Raw genomic sequence first — 17,726 nt, 5'->3', positions numbered from 1 at the left:
AGATGACTTGTGGCCGAGTTGACTTGTGGCCGAGTTGATTTGTGGCCGAGTTGACTTGTGGCCGAGTTGACTTGTGGCCGAGTTGACAGAAGCCGAAATTTTTGTGGCCGAGTTGACTTGTGGCCGAGTTGACTTGTGGCCGAGTTGACTGTGGCCGAGTTGACTTGTGGCCGAGTTGACTTGTGGCCGAGTTGACCTGCACCCATTATCGGTAGACATCTTGAAGTGATGACAAACGTTGCGAATCAGCGGTGCGTAACCAACAGAAATAAGATAAGCTTTTGGGATGATTTTCTGACATCATGTTATTTAAAAAATCATAACTCCATAATGGGGCGTCGTATCCAAAAAAAATTTCCAGCAAAATTTTCTTACTTAAAAGACTACTCTACACCATTATATGATTGAAAAAAAATAAAATTGAATAATGTCTTTGACCTCTGAAATCAAGATGAAAGAAGAAAAGCCTATCTATCTAACTAAGTAGTTCCGAATATACTTTTGATGCAGGCCCATTTAAAACATTATTATGGTATATAAAGTGCTGTGGGCCTATGAATCCTCTTATTACAGTTTACATATTCATTTTTTAGTGAAAGTTTTTTCATGCAAATATAGTAGACCAAAGACTAAGCAAGGCCGGGGCCTACATCAGGGTTTTAGCCAGAAAAACGAAATATGCCATTTAAAATGGAAGCCAGTGGGTGTGAAAAATTAATTGTTAGTTTCAGTGTTTCACGTCCAGGATGTAAAATAATTTTTTTGCCGAGGGTATTTACTATTTGCTTTTTATTATCCTACTGTACTAATGGTTAACAGGCTGGTTAAAATATTTTTTTTTTTTTTATAAACGAAGTAAAATGAATCTTTGTAATGTATTTCTGTCATTTATGTTCCCACCTCTTCTTAGGCTTGACAGTCCTTATTTTTATTTTCCATGGTAAAATGAATTTTTTTTTTTTTTTTTTTTAAATAGCAAGATAGTAAATTTTTTTTATGAGGCTCCAAAATGTGATGAAGACGTGATGTGGTGAACTAGCAATTAATTTATTTGGCCTTAGAGTATTTAGTGACAACCATAAATCCTTTTCTGACTTATACAAAAGACAAACATAAACAAGATGCTAGGGTGTAGTTCAGTAGGCCTACATTTAAAACTAAATGCACATAAGGTCATGAGAAAAAAAAATGTACAGAAATTGAACCTAGTATTGTGGGATTGGAAGGCAAGCAATATATCCTAACAACCAAGCTGCTGCTCCATTCAATATGGCTGAGTGTGATAGCAAATAATAAATTTGAAAAAGAAAACAAATACCGTGGGCATCATTCACGTGTCAAAGCCATAGAGGGAGTATACAGTAAAATCATTCTATGATCGTGGTAGAAGGAGTATCTGAAAAAAAAAGTCTGAGAGTGCCATTTCCAGCCATAAATTTTCTTGCCTCAGTCTTAACCATAGTGGGGCTGAGGTGGTCCAGACCCTTCATCTGTGAAAGTCCCTCCCTCGGACCCCTCTCTTTCGAATTCCTGGATCCAACACTAATACTAATAGTAATACACAGCTGTGAATGTGTTTACTTTAGTGTCAAAAAATATCTCAACTTGTATCAAAAGTGTGCTTTTTCTATAATTTCTGTTGTTTATTCAGTTTTTTTTCCTCTCTTCAGGAGGATCTGTTCATAGATAAGAAAGAATTAACTGATGATGAAAATGCAATGGACAGTTCAGAGGAAAGTGAAGATGGCGAAGGAGATGATTCCACAGTGAGATTCAAATTTGTATTACTTTGATTTTCTCAATAACACATTTAGCTTGGACAAAGCTAATTATGAGTTAATTTTGATTTATATTTTTCTAGGTTTTGATATCTTCCAAGGAGACAAAAATCTTTTTTTTTTTTAATTTTGAAATTTTCAGCTATTTTATTGGTTTTAAGTTAAATTATATTATTTAAGCAATCAATCTACTCTTCAAAAAAAATTAATAGAAGTATCATTTGATAATAGTAACTTTGGTATGGAGAAACATCTTTTATAGTGACAATACAATTTACTAAAAAATATCTTTATCATAGGAGGTGTTTCTCATATCATATATAGTTTCATCATGTGATTTATCTAATTAATTTCATTCATACAATACCTCGAACAAAGTCATAATTGGAAAATCAAAGTTAGTATTTTCATATATGGCCTAATACCACACTGTAAAATAGTTCTGCATGGCCAATATATCCTCCGGCAAAAATTTCGGAAAAAAGGGGCTGATTTCTGAGCAGATTTTGCTGAAAATTAGGCCTTGACCAATCTTTTAATATATAATAATTATGTATTAATATGCATTATTAGTAGTTACAATTTTGCACACTTATTTTTTTTTCCATTTTTCCATACAAGTTTCAAGTTTATGATGTATCATCCATGCCATTAAAATACTTTACAGTATTATGACCCTCATAGCTTGTTTGATAGACCATCCTTTAGGTGATAGGAAGTCCGGTTCAAACCCAAATGGAAACATTACATATTTCTAAAAAAAAAATTAAATTATTAAATTAAATTTTTTAATAGTAATCCTTGGGGACTTGTAAAGCGCATACTGCATGCTCTCTATGCGCTGCATGTTACAAAAAGAAGAAATAAGCAGAAAAAGTAATCAATCCTAAGTTCTAACCAAGCAACTTAAAAAAACCCCCCCATAAACAGACTATTGCCGAGGAGCCCACATTACCGGCCGTTTTCTTGCCGGTGATGTCGGATCATAACACACAGATGCTGAAATGATTTTGACATCTAAACTAAATTACTAAACGACTAAATTAAAGAAGATAAAAAATAAAAAAAACAGGAGAAATGAAAAATTAAATGGTTTGAAAAAGGTAGGTCTTAAGTCTCTAATTAAATATGGAGATAGGAGACGCTCAGATATCAACTGGGAGTGCATTCCATAGGTTGGTAGAAGCAACTTAAAAAGACCTCTCTGCATATTTCGAATGGATTGAAGGGGTGGATAGAGTATATGGACGAATGCTACGAGAACAAGTTGATGACCTAGATAAATAAGATCAACCAAGTACGTAGGTGATAAGTTGTGGAGGCATATGAACAAGCATCTTGAGTGTTATGCGCTACCTGACTGGGAGCCGGTTCAATGTTCGCAGAGTATGGGGGGATGTGTTGAGTTTTCGGTATTTAATTGAATGCTTGTTTGATGCATTTGGTAGTCCACTTTTTTTTTTAGGCTCAGAAGGTAATATGAATAGGCAACAATAATAAATATTTCATAGATAATTTTTATAAATAATCTTTAATGTTTTTACAGGATGAAAGTGGTTTGGAAGAAGACGATTTGGACAACAAGGCTGATGAGTATCAATTTGATTCTTCAGATGAAGAAGTAAGTTTTTTTCTCATATAATAGATAATATTGTTACTTACCATTCCCGATGATGCTTGACATTGTAATGAAATTATTCAGTTTCACTCTCATAACTGTATTGTTCTTTACTAGCTCAATTCATTACATTTTCCAAGAATGAATTATGATTTATTAACATTTTAATTACCTCTACTACAGGTGCCTTTATAGTAACTTATAAATTTGCCAAAAGAATAACCAAATTTCCTGTTGTACAGTTGCTAGATTAAAAAAAAAAAATATTGTTATACATGTTGAAGGTGATCATAGAGCAGCTTTTGTTTGAGGTATATATAATAGGAAAAATATAATTTTTTTGTAGATTATATTTTCAAAATAGCATTACATTACAGTATGTTGTCTTTGACTTGTGTTAACAGTCCGATAAATTAGTATTGATTCTTGCAGGATATTCGTAACACAGTAGGCAATATCCCGATGCAGTGGTATGAGGACTTAGCTCATCTGGGCTATGATGTGTCTGGAAAAAAGATTATTAAACCAATTAAACAAGATGAGCTGGAGAAATTTCTAGAAAAGATGGACAATCCCGATTATTGGTAAGAGACTACTAATACTTCCACTATTACCATGTGGTCCCCTACTACTGTGAACCAGTGGTGGTGCTAGCAAGTTGTTGAACGGTGGTTGGCGGGTGACCACTTCCTTCTGTTGGATAATCATGGACTGCTGTCTTCAGGCACCAGCTGAAGTCGTCAAACTAAAATATTTATTTGATTGCGGTTCAATAATATTTTGGTTGAAAAGATGGGATGAAACTTCCCTAAATCCTGAAATCTCTGTGAAAAGGGCGATTTTCTCCTAATTGACCCCACCAGGGATATTACATCCAGTCCCTAATTGGAGGTCTTAGAGTGTCCTAGGTTCAGACCCCCTGTCAGACTGACCCCCAAGTCTAGACACTACTGGTCAGCAAAAAAAACCTTTGGTCCCTACTACAGTACATACCTAAATCAACACCAGCCTGAACATAGGTCCAATTATTTAGATTACTATATTAATAGTATGATACACCCTAAGAGCATAGGAAGAAATTGTCAAAATTGACATTCACTCCTTTATCTATCTGTACACCAAAGTATCACTGCATACTGTAATTGATTATTGTTATATGATAAAATGAGTATACATGATTGGGAAACCCTCATTTAATATTTTTATTATTTAAATTCTGTTTTTATAGGCGAACTGTTTTCGATGAAAAGACCGAAGAAAATATTGTCCTAAATGAGGAGCAATTGGACATTATTGACAAGATACAGAATAATAGATTCCCTGGTGCCGTCGATCCTTATGAAGATTATATTGATTTCTTTACCCACGAGAAAATGATACATCCAGTTACTAGGCAACCAGAACACAAGCGAAGTTTCATCCCATCTTTAATAGAAAAAGAGAAAGTAAGAAGTTTCGAAAATTTATGGAAATACTGTTCAAAACATTTAATATGAGCTCGTCTATAAAGAGTAGTGGATTGTACCAATCATATCCTGCATCACGACTGATGTGTGTCCCTAGGGCCCAACATAAATTTACAGTTATACTCAACTAATCAAGTAGTTAATTTACTGTATTAATCAAATGAATTAGCATATAGAAACTGTTATGCATCTTAGTAATAATAATAGTATAGTAATAGTAGTATTAATTATAATAATAATAATTTCTCTATATCAGACTTAAAGAGAAAATCCTTTGTGTTATTTTCCCCTTAACGTCATTTCTTTAATTGTTCTCCAATTTATTCATTGTCTAAGTTCACGTTAAGGTATGTTTTAGTAACATTATAATAATAATAATAATAATGCTATTAATAATAATAATCATAATAATAATAATATAATAATAATAATAACATAAAATGATAATGATAATAATAATAGTAATAATAAAATTTAGTATTTAGTAATGATAATGATAATATAACCATTTACATGTATTACTTGGTATATATATGTACTGATTGAACATCTTGAATCTAGGTTAGTCGATTAGTCCATGCTATCAAAATGGGTTGGCTAAAACAAAAGAAGAAAACACCTGAAGATAAGAACCAGTTCTATGACATCTGGGAGAATGAAACGGTTGAAGTGAATAAAAGAACCAAGGCACACATCGCCGCACCTCAAGAGAAACTGCCGTCTCACAATGAGTCATATAACCCGCCACCAGAGTATTTACCAACTGAAGAAGAGGTAGGCTACTATTGAATATCTGTTCTTTGCTCAGTAGCGTAGGGATGGGCAGCGCGGCCTGTGCAAAGACCTGGGTCCCGAGGCTGTTAGGTGCCTGTTTAATAATAAGTCTAAATTTAATGCAGTGAATACTTTGCCACTGCTTCTTTTGATTTATTTGCTTGTTCTGTGCTTGGGTTAGGCAGTGATCACGGCTGCCTGTCAGTTGTGACGTGCCTAAGTATATGTGGAGCAGCGCTTCCTATCTGCGTACAAATGTACTGATTGGATTGGATTAAAAATAATTTTCAACTTAACATGCTTCTCAATAATTTACTTTTTAGAGGTGTAATTATTGATTTTAATTGTTTACTTTTACTTGCCACCAATTTTCTTGATTATTTTTGAACCAGCTCAAATAGTTATGAAGCTTCTGATTATTATTAGTATTTATAACTAGCCTTGGCCAGTAGGAGTGGGAGAGAAGTAAGAGGCACTCATGATTTTTCTGAAAACGTGAATCAGTACCTAGGCCTAAAATTTTCATTCTTTGAGTTCAAAATACACCTCTTGAAAATTTAAATTGTCGGAGCTTCTGCGAGGCCCTGGACCCAAGTAGAAATTTTGGCTCCAAACCCCAAGCCTACGGCTTCCTTTGACACACATCAAAGGACCTGGCAAATAACCTTGCACTGGGCTCTGTTCTTACCCAGCTATGCCACTGTCTTTGCTTGTTTATTTTATTGGAAATAAATCTATTGATTGCTGAGGTTTCACCCAATAACAGGACCTTGATTAGTTAGCTCTGTCGTAGCTTTCAGTGTCACCATTCAACCAATGGACTTGTTCATTCACAATGCATAGAATGTATAGAACTTTGGTGTAGCAAACTTATACCTTTCTCATCATGTGACCTTTCAGAGTGGACTAGCTGCATTATGCAGGTCATCTTCAATAGTTGAGAGGTTGTATCTGGTGTCCAAGTTTCAACTTGCCATCTTTTTACAACTTTTGTTTGCTTCCAAATAGTCTGAGTTTGATTGCTCCTTATACAGTACAAATAACTGTGGGTCTGAAACCCTTAAAACTAGGCAGAATTTATTAATGGTATATTATCATCATTGTATTTTATTATTAATTATTAATAATAATGTTAAATTAAATTATTATTTCAGGCACTCGCATGGAAGGAAGCTCATCCTGATGACCGGCAAACAGATTTCCTGCCCCAGAAATATGATTGTCTGCGAAAGGTACCTGGCTATGAAAACTTCATGAAGGAGAGATTTGAACGATGTCTAGATTTATATTTATGTCCCAGACAGCGAAGGATGAGAGTGAGTGAACAATTAATTTCTGATATACACCAAAAGTAATATGAATACACAGACTTTCTTCATTTACTTTGCTATCCTAGGGGTCCAAGTTGAAAGAAGTCACTTCTGGGAGGTCTGTTTAAATGAGCTTTATTAACCTGTCTATTTTAATTTTGCTGTGTTACCCATTGGATAAAGATAATTATAATACTGTAGTAAAACAACCAACCTGAGCATGCAGGCCTATGAGATAAATCCGTAGCCGAGAATTGATGAGGCGTAGCAGTAGCCGAGGATTGATGAGCCATATCCATAACTGAGGATTGATGTAGAATACCTATAATTATATAAATAATTATTTGTTTCACATTATTGTTATGTAAAAGTGATGTTACAATTATTACACATACAAGCTCCTATTAATTCACTGTTTGTTTCACTTTTAAAATCCTTGATAAAAATTGTGTTGCACAACAGTGTACCTAAGTACAGTTGCTGTAGTCAATTTTGTGACAATAAAAATACAAAAAATAGCCCCAAAAAACAAATAAATAAAATTGCAGGATTCCTTCCCTATTTTTGTAAAATTCCTGTGACTTGTGGTAGACTTGGGTCCCCTGCTATCCTTACACAATTCAGGATGAGGTACAAATTGGTAAAAAAATGTTATGCCTCTACAGTATGGTAGTAGTATTATAGGATGTATATTCTGTGAAAGTGCTGTAGTACACTCTAGCTCTTGATACCTTCACCAGTGAATGTCATTGTATAATCCCACACACTCGTGTTGACGTACTCTAGAGGTCCCAAGTTGGAAGAAGTCGCATCCGAGAGATCTGGTTAAGTGAGTTTTCTTAACACATAAAATTTTCCTGCACATAGTGATACCCATCGTTGCCAATTTCTGTGAGACAATTGGTAACTAAAGTAGTAAAAACATGCAAATACGAAAATTTACGCAAGATGGGTAAATTTCCAGGCGATTCATGCATGGTTGCGGTAGTGAGTGAGACCGTCCAGATTTCCAGCATACTCCTGTGTCGTACAGGACACTTGGGACCCTTCCGTAAGGTGGCCATGGTTCATTGAGCAGTAATAATTGATTAGCAAACCAAGTTTATCTCACTGACTGAGCAAGTCAAATGGTGGAATGGTTAAGACAGGGGCATTGTAACCAACGATATCGACACAGGTTGGTGGCTGGTTCATTCCCATAATGGAGCCGTCTCCTCCGATAAGGACTATAAACCGTAGGCCCAGTGTACACAAATGTTCATGTGCACTTAAAAGAATCCAGTACATCTTTCAAGACGAGTAGAGGGTGTATTGGTTCACTCGACCCCTGACATGGACAGATGAAAGTGTGCTGGTTTACCGGCTGTTGAGGATATGAAGTGACCCTCAGAAGAGGAGAAAGTTATTGAAATTGTAACATCTAGTCCTAGTCCACATGTCAAGCACACTGAGCATCTAGTTTGATGGACACCAGCGCTATACAAATCTACACTATTATTATATATCGCTGGATTGATTGATTATAACATCAGCCTTGATTCAAATACTAATCGTTTTATTTTACTTTTTTATTTTTAAGAGAAAATTATTTCAGTTGGGTTAAATGTACTGTAATTCTCAGAATATAATCTTATAATTTTTCATTTGCTTGTTTGTTTATGTGCAGGTTCAAGTGGATGCCGAGGACCTTCTTCCTAAGCTTACTAAACCTAGAGACCTTCAACCATTCCCAACCACACAGGCTTTGATTTACCTTGGACATGATAGCTATGTGCGAACAATCAGTGTTGATCCATCAGGCCAATGGCTAGCTTCAGGTAAGGCCGATCGAGTTAGTAGCTATCTCGGACATTGCAGCAATGGTCATTCTGCTTTCATTTACTATTAAAACATACTTGTGCTTGAATCATCAGGTAAGGCCGATATTACACAGTTAATTGCTATCTCTGCCAATGCAACAATGGTCATTCTGTTTTTATTTACTATTAACTTGTACTTGAATCATGAGGAGCTACAGTATATAAAACCGACTTATTTTATTTATTACTATATTTTGCTTGTGTTGTTTACTCTAATAATTCTGATTACATTATTGACATTGTGAGTTTTGTTACTTATGTTGCTAGGCTCCGATGACCAGACTGTGAGGTTGTGGGAGGTGAGCACTGGTCGATGTATGCAGGTAATAAAGATGTCTGGAGTGGTTGAGTCTATTGCCTGGTGCCCCAATCAATCGATCAACTTGATCCTTGTAGCTGTTGGAAGTGAAGTTCATTTGATTAATCCCAACCTGGGCGACAAACTAGTCACCTCAAGTACTGACAAACTCTTGGACTCTTATGTAAAGCCAGAGGAGCATAAGACATCACACCTGGTGGAATGGACAGCTGCGGAGGATGAAGCACACATCAAAGGATTCAGACTCACACTGAAAGTATTTAAGGTACGACTTAAATTTTAACACGTTCACTGCCAGGGATGTGAGTTCACGTCAGACAGGGTTCACTCAGCGTGCCATGGATGCGAGTTCACTTCCACACCTGTCTAAACCTACCACTATAGTATTGCACGTAAACATGGTGACAGTTGTCACCAGAATGTGAACTCTCGCCCTGGAGGTTCAGTGAACAACCGATTAAAAACAGATACTGTATGTTGGTTTGTGTTTGATTACAGTCGATGGGAATGACTTTCATTATGGTGGCGCACTTTATGATTTGGCATAAGAAATGAAACTAGGAAAAAAACTTGCAGTCATGAAAAGACTTATCCTTCAATGTGTTTGTATACTCCTCATCACATCTTTTCTCCCCAAAAACTGTCACAACTATGAATTAAATATAGAACTACAGTAGAGTACTTTATATTTACCACATTGCTGAAATTCTGTGGTATGAACACTGATATTTACTATTTTCTAAATTATTGAATACCCATATAAAATTTAAAAAAATAAAACATTCTATTAAATTAAATTCTATTTGTTTAATTGTTATGCAAAGTAATGATTTTTATTGATTGTATTATTATTTTAATGTATATTTTGCTGAGGCATATGTATATTAATTTGTTTATATAATATTCTCATAAATTATTGTACATTCAAAATATATAATATTAATGACAAGCTATATAAGTAGCAATATAAAACAAATGGAATTGAAAAATTAATAAATTATTTGTTTTTCATTTGCAGGCAGTGAAGCGTGTATCATGGCATGGAAAAGGAGACTACTTTACAACGGTTATTCCAGAGGGCGGGCACTCAAGCGTACTCATTCATCAGCTATCTAAGCGACGGTCACAGAATCCATTCTCCAAGAGTAAAGGTCTCATACAGGCAGTTGTATTCCATCCTTCAAGGCCCTTCCTCTTTGTGGCTGTAAGTATCACAAGAGTAGAAAAAATTTGATTTGACTGAACATTATGCTCTTGCTTTTTAGTTATTCATTAGCTCAAATTCGCGACCAGTACGGTAGATGTTATAGTTTCTATTCGTGAAATTTTAAACAGTGTCAAAACAGTAATGTAATTTAGTTGAATTTATAAAGCACTTCTCTATTACCTTAACTACCTTATACAGAAACTTGCTCTCCCCTATTGGTCTCATTGTGTCTGAGCTACCCGGTAAACCGGTACAAGCTGTCTACAACAAGCTGTATGGACCAATAAACCGAGTTAACCCTATTGTCTCAAAAGATATATTGGGTTCCCTAAAATACACATGAGCCAAATTGCTTACACTGGGCCTGTGGTTTGTAGTCCTTATCCAAGAAGACACCACCAGAACCATACCAACCAATGCCGATGATATGACTATGTGGCGATGCCCCAGCCTTAACTGCTTGGCCATTCGACTGTGATACAGTAGTAATCCTCTAGATTGACCTGCATGTTTCTGCTGAAAACTTTGTGTTCGTATATAAGTTAATTTTATATTCGGTTTACCTTGCCATCCAAATTTCATTACTTTACAAATTCTCCTTTTTCCCTTATGTCTTAATCGGTACGACTTTATTTTCAGAGTCAACGTTATGTTCGTGTTTACAATCTGTTGAAGCAAGAACAAACTAAGAAATTATTAACCAATGCCAAGTGGGTCTCAAGTATGAGCATACATCCACAGGGTGACAACATCATTATTGGAAGTTACGATTGTAAACTTAGTTGGTTCGACCTTGATCTCTCCACCAAGCCTTACCACACTTTGCGACACCACAAGAGGGCAGTACGCCAGGTTAACTTTCACAAGCGCTACCCTCTGTTTGCATCAGCATCTGATGATGGTACAGTTATCGTCTGCCATGGAATGGTTTACAAGTAAGTTTTCATACTGTACCAGTCGTTGTGCTGTGTACAGTGGCAGCTTAAGTTCATACATGCAGAGATGGGAGGAGTGCTAAGCTGGCCAACAGATGGTCAGACAAAGGCCAAAGTGATCCATAGCAACTGATAATTGAATTGAATTATTTTGAACTTTTTGTTAGATATTTTTTGAATTTTTTGTTTGCAATGTCTGATAATTGTTTATTTTTGTTTTTGCTAGTGATCTTCTGCAGAATCCATTGATTGTTCCAGTCAAGATTTTACGAGGACATGAGGTGACTAACAGTCTAGGTGTACTAGATTGTCAATTCCACCCCAATCAACCGTGGGTGTTTAGCGCTGGTGCTGATGGTACAATACGCTTATTTACCTGAATGTATACAATAATTGTGTAATCTTCAAAGAACCAGTTTAAGGATATTTTCAGCTTTATTATATTTGATCAACAACCTGCTTAGATCTTAGCTGAGATCATGGCAGTGGTGGCAACAGGATTTGCCTGATGTTGGTGGGGGAAAATTGTGATGGAGTTCAATGTCCTCAAAGGAAAGGCTGATTTCCCCCGATAGGAGCATAAGAGGTCCAGAACCCCTGAGGGGGAGTCTACAGACGAAGCATCTGGAAACTGGATAAGATCGTCTACGATAAATTTTGTTTAGGGAGGGGTCTGGTCCCTCCGCTCCTCCCCCTCTAGTGCCACCACCAGATCATGTTTTAAATTAATTTTGTGAATTCTCTTTACAGTATATTCAAATCCAGACTTAGTTTTTCTAACCTAGGTATACAATTTGTAAAATCCTATGATTCTTGTTTTAAAATCACAAGTTAAATTTACACTATTTTGTCATGGAGCTGTTGAATGATCTGATGACTAATGACCAGAAGCATGATCATAAAAATATGCTACATTCTAAAAATAAAATGTGTACATCAGGAAAAATTGAATTGTTATGATTAGTCTCTTATTGGAAGCTTGTGACTTTTTTTTTTATCTTTAAAAGCAATTACAGCAAATGTTTTAATTTAAGGGGTAGTTTTACAATCATGTTGGTATAGCACTTTCTATACCTGATCAGGGGTTTACAGTCGCCAGAAAAACGACATAGTCCGTCCAAAATGGAAGCCAGTGGGCGTTGCCCTGAGCCGATGGGCGGGCCACGTGGTGCCCCTCCCAATCATAAGGGGGAAAAATAGGGCATTTAAAGGTGTTTACATTTTGGAATTTTGTCTTCAAAGGAATAGTGTTGAATTACCTATCACAAAGATATTTCAGTTATAGACATAGATTGCGCGCAGCTATGGTTACTCACATAATGTTTCTAGGTTATGCAGGTGCACTGTAGTCATCTCTCGCCTTTATCTAATGTAAAATCTACTCTAGATCCTCCGAATCGAACGTACAGTATGTTATGATTTAATTATAACCAGAGAGTTTTTAACGAACACCAACAATATTATGTCGGGAAACCGAATCTCAAGTTTCCAGAGAGTTGTGGGCGACTCAGAACTGTCCATTTTCCAGTGGGGTATAAATGTTTTTAATACGATGCGTGGTGTAAGTGAACTTTTTATGATGGAGTATGCAGCACCATGGGTCGTAGATCATCATGCCTTTTAACTGAATATGAACTGTTTAAAGGACACAAAGAAAGTGCGTTCTGCAGTAGTTTTACATCAATTAATTAAAACTCTTTAAATTTTGTAAAGATGTTGTTATGATGCCATGAAAAAAAGTATGTGTACTGTATGTGTATTGTGAATCTGATAAAAGATTATGAGGAATTTGTTGGAGCTTCATTTTGACTATAATGGTGTTGTGTTGATGAATTTTACTATATAAGAGTCATTTCTGGCAATCTAGAGGTACAGTACACTATTCCCTCAGCCCCAACCATGGTGGGCACAAGTTGGGGAATCACCCACCTTCAAAACAGATCAGCACTTTTGGGCAACACCAACAGGTACCCATTTATCTCCTGGTTGGAGAGAAGGTGTGAGTAACTTGCTCAAGGACCCAAGCAAAATGCACAGAGAAGACTTAAAACCCAGACCTGAAGCTTGGGAAACCAAAACGTTTGTCAAACCACAGAATATGTATGCATGCAGGCATTAAAGTTGTGTGACTGCAGTTTAGTAATTAAGTAATTTAGTTAAGCATATTTTGATTATAATAATAATAATAATAGTTCGATTTTGATTGAGCATATTTTGCTAAAGCCTTGATGGACTTAAATCTGGACTTTAAGCGAAATAAACAAATTAAAAAGATGTGTTTTGAGTAGTGTTTTGAGTAGTTGTTTGAAAGCGCTGATGTTAGTTGTTTGCCTACTATATGTGGTATTTTCACATATAAAAATGACGAGGTACAGAAATAATTGTGTTATACTAGTAATCTATTCAGTGGCTACTAACAGCCCTGTGTGCCATTGCTTGAGTATGCATCAATGTTATATTTACAGAAAAACAGCATTTGTTAAATATTGATAAGTTTTGTCAAAACAAATTATCAATAAAAAGCTATGAATCTAAACTATTTAAAAATACATACACATCAAAAAGTAGCGACAGGCATGTACAAAATACTATCAAAGTAAACTGTATTTATCTAACCAATACATAATTTTGTATTGATGCATTACCTGGTTCAAGAGCCTCCCAAATGTAAATCTTTGCTGTGCTAGGGTCACTTTTGATGTGTGAGGAAAATTGCAGACACCTCACCTTCAGTGACCTAATTATTTATTTAGGCCTACGTCTTACTTCCCTAATAAACTAAATTACCCAATTCAGTTGTGATGTTTAGTCTATGAATGAGATAATTACCTGGACAGACCTACTAATTGCCTTTGCTCCCAAAACAGAACAGTCCGACCCTGGGCACCATGTACGAACCCACCAACCGTCTTGCTCCCCTTTTGTGCTTGTGTTTTGGGAACAAAGGCAATTAGTTGGTTTACCGTACTCGCTTGAATAAGCGCCCCAATCGAATAAGCGCCCCTCATAACGAGAAAATTTCCTTAAGCGCCCCGTTTGAATAAGAGCCCCCTTCTAATTTGAATAAACGCCCCCTCAATAACCCAATCAATCCTGGGACAGTGGATGTTGGAATGAATTGAGGTGTGGAGTGGAATCACATTCTCCTTTAGTCAATATCAAAGTGAGGATATTTATCTTCGACAGAATGATGAAAGCTCCCTGGACAGACAGTTTATTTCCAACTTTCATCTTCTTTCATAGCCTAGTCCTACTACTCCTTTTCCGACAATTTGCACCTTTAACACATTCTCATCTAAGTTTTCAAGAAAACCTGCAATGATCATGCCCTCCTGCTATTCTCAATCAACCGATGGCGAACAAGCTAACCACCACCAGTAATTTCATCTGCTATTCTGCTGTTATGTAATACTGTACTCACAATATTCTTGTCATGACAAGCCATGCTCTCTGGACGATTATCTTTTCCGCCGCAGCACCATTCGTAATTTCCTGATGTCCTTATTTAATTGTTTTTCATTCAAAATTTGCCTCTTGGATTTAATAAGTTCTCATAAGAACCCCTCGATTTTCATCTATTTCCATAAGCGCCCCCTCAATTTTCACTCTGTTTTTATAAGCGCCCCGTTTGAATAAGCGCCCCTCAAAAAGTGCAAAAAAATATTTTAAGTGCCCGGGCGCTTATTCGCGCGAGTACGGTACTTACGAAACAGACAATTATTTTGTGTATAATATATGGATACAGTTATACTAAATAAAGACAGTAACTTGGAAGTTCAATATAAAATATTTAATTTGTTTTCACTCAAATTATTATACATATATTTACAATGAGTAATTCATGTTAACCAACTTAATCCTAGTCCATTACTATGTTGAGTAAATTTTTCAAGGCTTGTTGGTAGCGCATGACTAAGGACTCTGCTTCACTGTATGGTGATGCTAGTTCCACCTTCAGCTTAGCGTCTGCTTGAAGGAGTTGCTGGGCAAGTCCACTATTCTTCAGGGATACTTTGGCCTAAAATTTAAAGATACATATTGTAACTCAAAATCAGTAAATTCAGCTTTCATGTATCAATATTTACAAGCGCGTCAGTTGGTAGAGTAACCAAACGGTAATTGGAAGATCTTGGGTTCGAATCCTGATGAGGAAAATGTTTTTCTCAAAAATTCATTATATATATTTATCACCAGTGGAGATGTATCGCCATACCAAATATTTACAACATAAATTGATTTTGGAAATATTACTGTATATGTTGATATTTTATTTTTTAGCTTCTTTATTAGGCTCCACTAAACTTCCAACATACATATTTTTATGATTGAAATAATATGTGAAGTAATACCCTAGTAAATTGCTAAATTTAAACTTGTATTTAAAGAAGTATAGTCCCATGCACAATACCAAAAAAAAAAATCAAAATAATTTTTGAAAGTAACATAAAAATTATCAACTTGGAACATTAAGAGTACTTAAAAAATAATTTTGGACCTAATCAAATGAATGAACCAAAATCCTGGACCCTTCCCTGCTTTTTGCAAGATAAAAAGTAATGAAGGCAGTTGAAATTTTTTGAGAGTAATGTAATGCTAAATAATACTTCTAAACACTGACCTTTTGGCTGCTGAATGCTAGAGACCACAAGGCTGTTGCAGATACATGCCGGCAATTTAATGAGTCTGCGTGTAGTTGAGCCATTAGAAATTTGACAACCTTATCTGAAATACAAATGAAACAGATGCCAGTAAGTACAAAGTGTCTTGAATAAGAACAATGTTTATGTGTACATTACAATTGTAATTTTTATATTATATTAATAGTTAAGCATTTTAACAACTTTATTTCGCAATTCAGTTTCTCAACTGCAATGAATTATTTTATGTACATATTTGATTTTAATGTGAATTAAGATACCAGGATATATGTTGAAGATAAGCCACATTATTACAAAATTTACCTCTAAATTTTGCTACTACATTTTTCCAGCCTGTTAAGTGTAAAGGTCCCCGTATTCATGACTGAACATAGAGGAATGAGCTTTTAGCCCAAAGCCTCGGCATTGTGTGGTAAGGTGGCCAGTTTCTTTCCACTTCTGCCTTTTTAACTTTCCCAGTACATTTGAACCAGGTACAGTACACAATTATACTCCAGGGTGCAGAGTGACAAACGTAGGTAAAGTGCCTTGTCCAATGACAAGCGAAATCAAAACACAACTGCTGCGCTAACCGCTCGGTATAATATGCATTTAACGTTTTGGAGTACGCTGTTTCATTATCCGAACTAGTTACGAGTACTAATAAATATTTTAAGAAATGTAGAACATTAACTTACTGGAGGCTAGAAGTTTAGGCTTGTTTGTGGAATGGAAACACAAATTCCGAAGTGTCATAAGTGCTGGCTTGTTCAAGTTTGTGTTGCTTAGCATGGCGTACTCAAGCAAGAGGTCCAAAGATCCTATAAACAAAATATAAATATGAATAAATGGGAGTACATTGCTATGGTACATGTTACAACAATGCAAGTGTTGATGAAGACTAAAAACAGAATTACAGGACTGTATTGGAGAAAACATATCTTTTTTTTGCTATACAAAACAGCACTTGTACTTGTGTCCATCATCATCATCATTTTTTTTTCCGGATTCCTCTGTGCTTACAGCATTGGTCATATTTGACTGCTTTGTTTGATATTTGGTCGAGTATTATTTTCATTTAGCTGCTTTGTAAAATAGACTTTGTTGACAATGGAAATTAATGTAACCGGAGTGCGTTATCCACATGACCAAAATAAACATGACCGATTGGTCAGTTTAGCAACAACATTTGAGTTAATATAATTTGACAACGGAAATTAATGTAAACCAGAGTGCGTTAATTTGTAAGTTATCCACATGACCAAAATAAACATGGACGATTGGTCAGTTTAGCAACAACATTTGAGTTAATATAATTTGACAATGGAAATTAATGTAAACCAGAGTGGGTTAATTTGTAAGTTATCCACACGACCAAAATAAACATGGCCGATTGGTCAGTTTAGCAACAACATTTGAGTTAATATAATTTGACAATGGAAATTAATGTAAACCAGAGTGCGTTAATTTGTAAGTTATCCACATGACCAAAATAAACATGGCCGATTGGTCAGTTTAGCAACAACATTTGAGTTAATATAATTTGACAATGGAAATTAATGTAAACCAGAGTGCGTTAATTTGTAAGTTATCCACACGACCAAAATTAAACATGGCCGATTGGTCAGTTTAGCAACAACATTTGAGTTAATATAATTTACATTAAATTTCAGAAAATAATAATTATAATATTTACCTGCTTAAAGCCAAAAAATAATAGGAAGGCTGTTATTGTATGTAAACAGAATTCAAAGACATGAAAATATTTATTTACAATAAAACCCTATGACAAACTGTAGCAACCTCCACTACGCTAGCATGTA

General features: G+C 35.5%; 2 protein-coding genes across 2 annotated transcripts in view; one reads left to right on the top strand and one right to left on the bottom strand.

The window, feature by feature from the left end:
- LOC117113146 (ribosome biogenesis protein bop1-A-like) overlaps positions 1–12,217 on the top strand; it is a 13,181-nt gene extending 964 nt beyond the window's left edge. The window contains exons 2-12 of the mRNA XM_033256398.1: positions 1,671–1,766; positions 3,325–3,399; positions 3,829–3,980; positions 4,625–4,841; positions 5,424–5,636; positions 6,791–6,952; positions 8,613–8,763; positions 9,073–9,389; positions 10,143–10,328; positions 10,971–11,266; positions 11,493–12,217. Coding sequence (XP_033112289.1) covers positions 1,671–1,766; positions 3,325–3,399; positions 3,829–3,980; positions 4,625–4,841; positions 5,424–5,636; positions 6,791–6,952; positions 8,613–8,763; positions 9,073–9,389; positions 10,143–10,328; positions 10,971–11,266; positions 11,493–11,646 — 2,019 coding nt within the window. The 3' untranslated portion in view covers positions 11,647–12,217. The remainder of the gene's footprint in view (positions 1–1,670; positions 1,767–3,324; positions 3,400–3,828; positions 3,981–4,624; positions 4,842–5,423; positions 5,637–6,790; positions 6,953–8,612; positions 8,764–9,072; positions 9,390–10,142; positions 10,329–10,970; positions 11,267–11,492) is intronic.
- A 2,824-nt stretch (positions 12,218–15,041) lies between these two features.
- Positions 15,042–17,726, bottom strand: part of LOC117113136 (rotatin-like) — a gene marked incomplete at its 5' end in the record, with an annotated part of 38,219 nt that continues 35,534 nt past the window's right edge. Inside the window, 3 exon segments of the mRNA XM_033256383.1 lie at positions 15,042–15,284; positions 15,885–15,988; positions 16,602–16,724. Of these exon segments, the coding sequence (XP_033112274.1) occupies positions 15,126–15,284; positions 15,885–15,988; positions 16,602–16,724 (386 nt within the window).

This window comes from Anneissia japonica, unplaced genomic scaffold (assembly GCF_011630105.1).
Source record: "Anneissia japonica isolate Jap-2015-1 unplaced genomic scaffold, ASM1163010v1 scaffold1812_len1207588_cov181, whole genome shotgun sequence".
NCBI lineage: Eukaryota > Metazoa > Echinodermata > Crinoidea > Comatulida > Comatulidae > Anneissia > Anneissia japonica.
The sequence above is the reverse complement of the archived record's forward strand: the minus strand, read 5'-3'. Positions and strand labels throughout refer to the sequence as shown.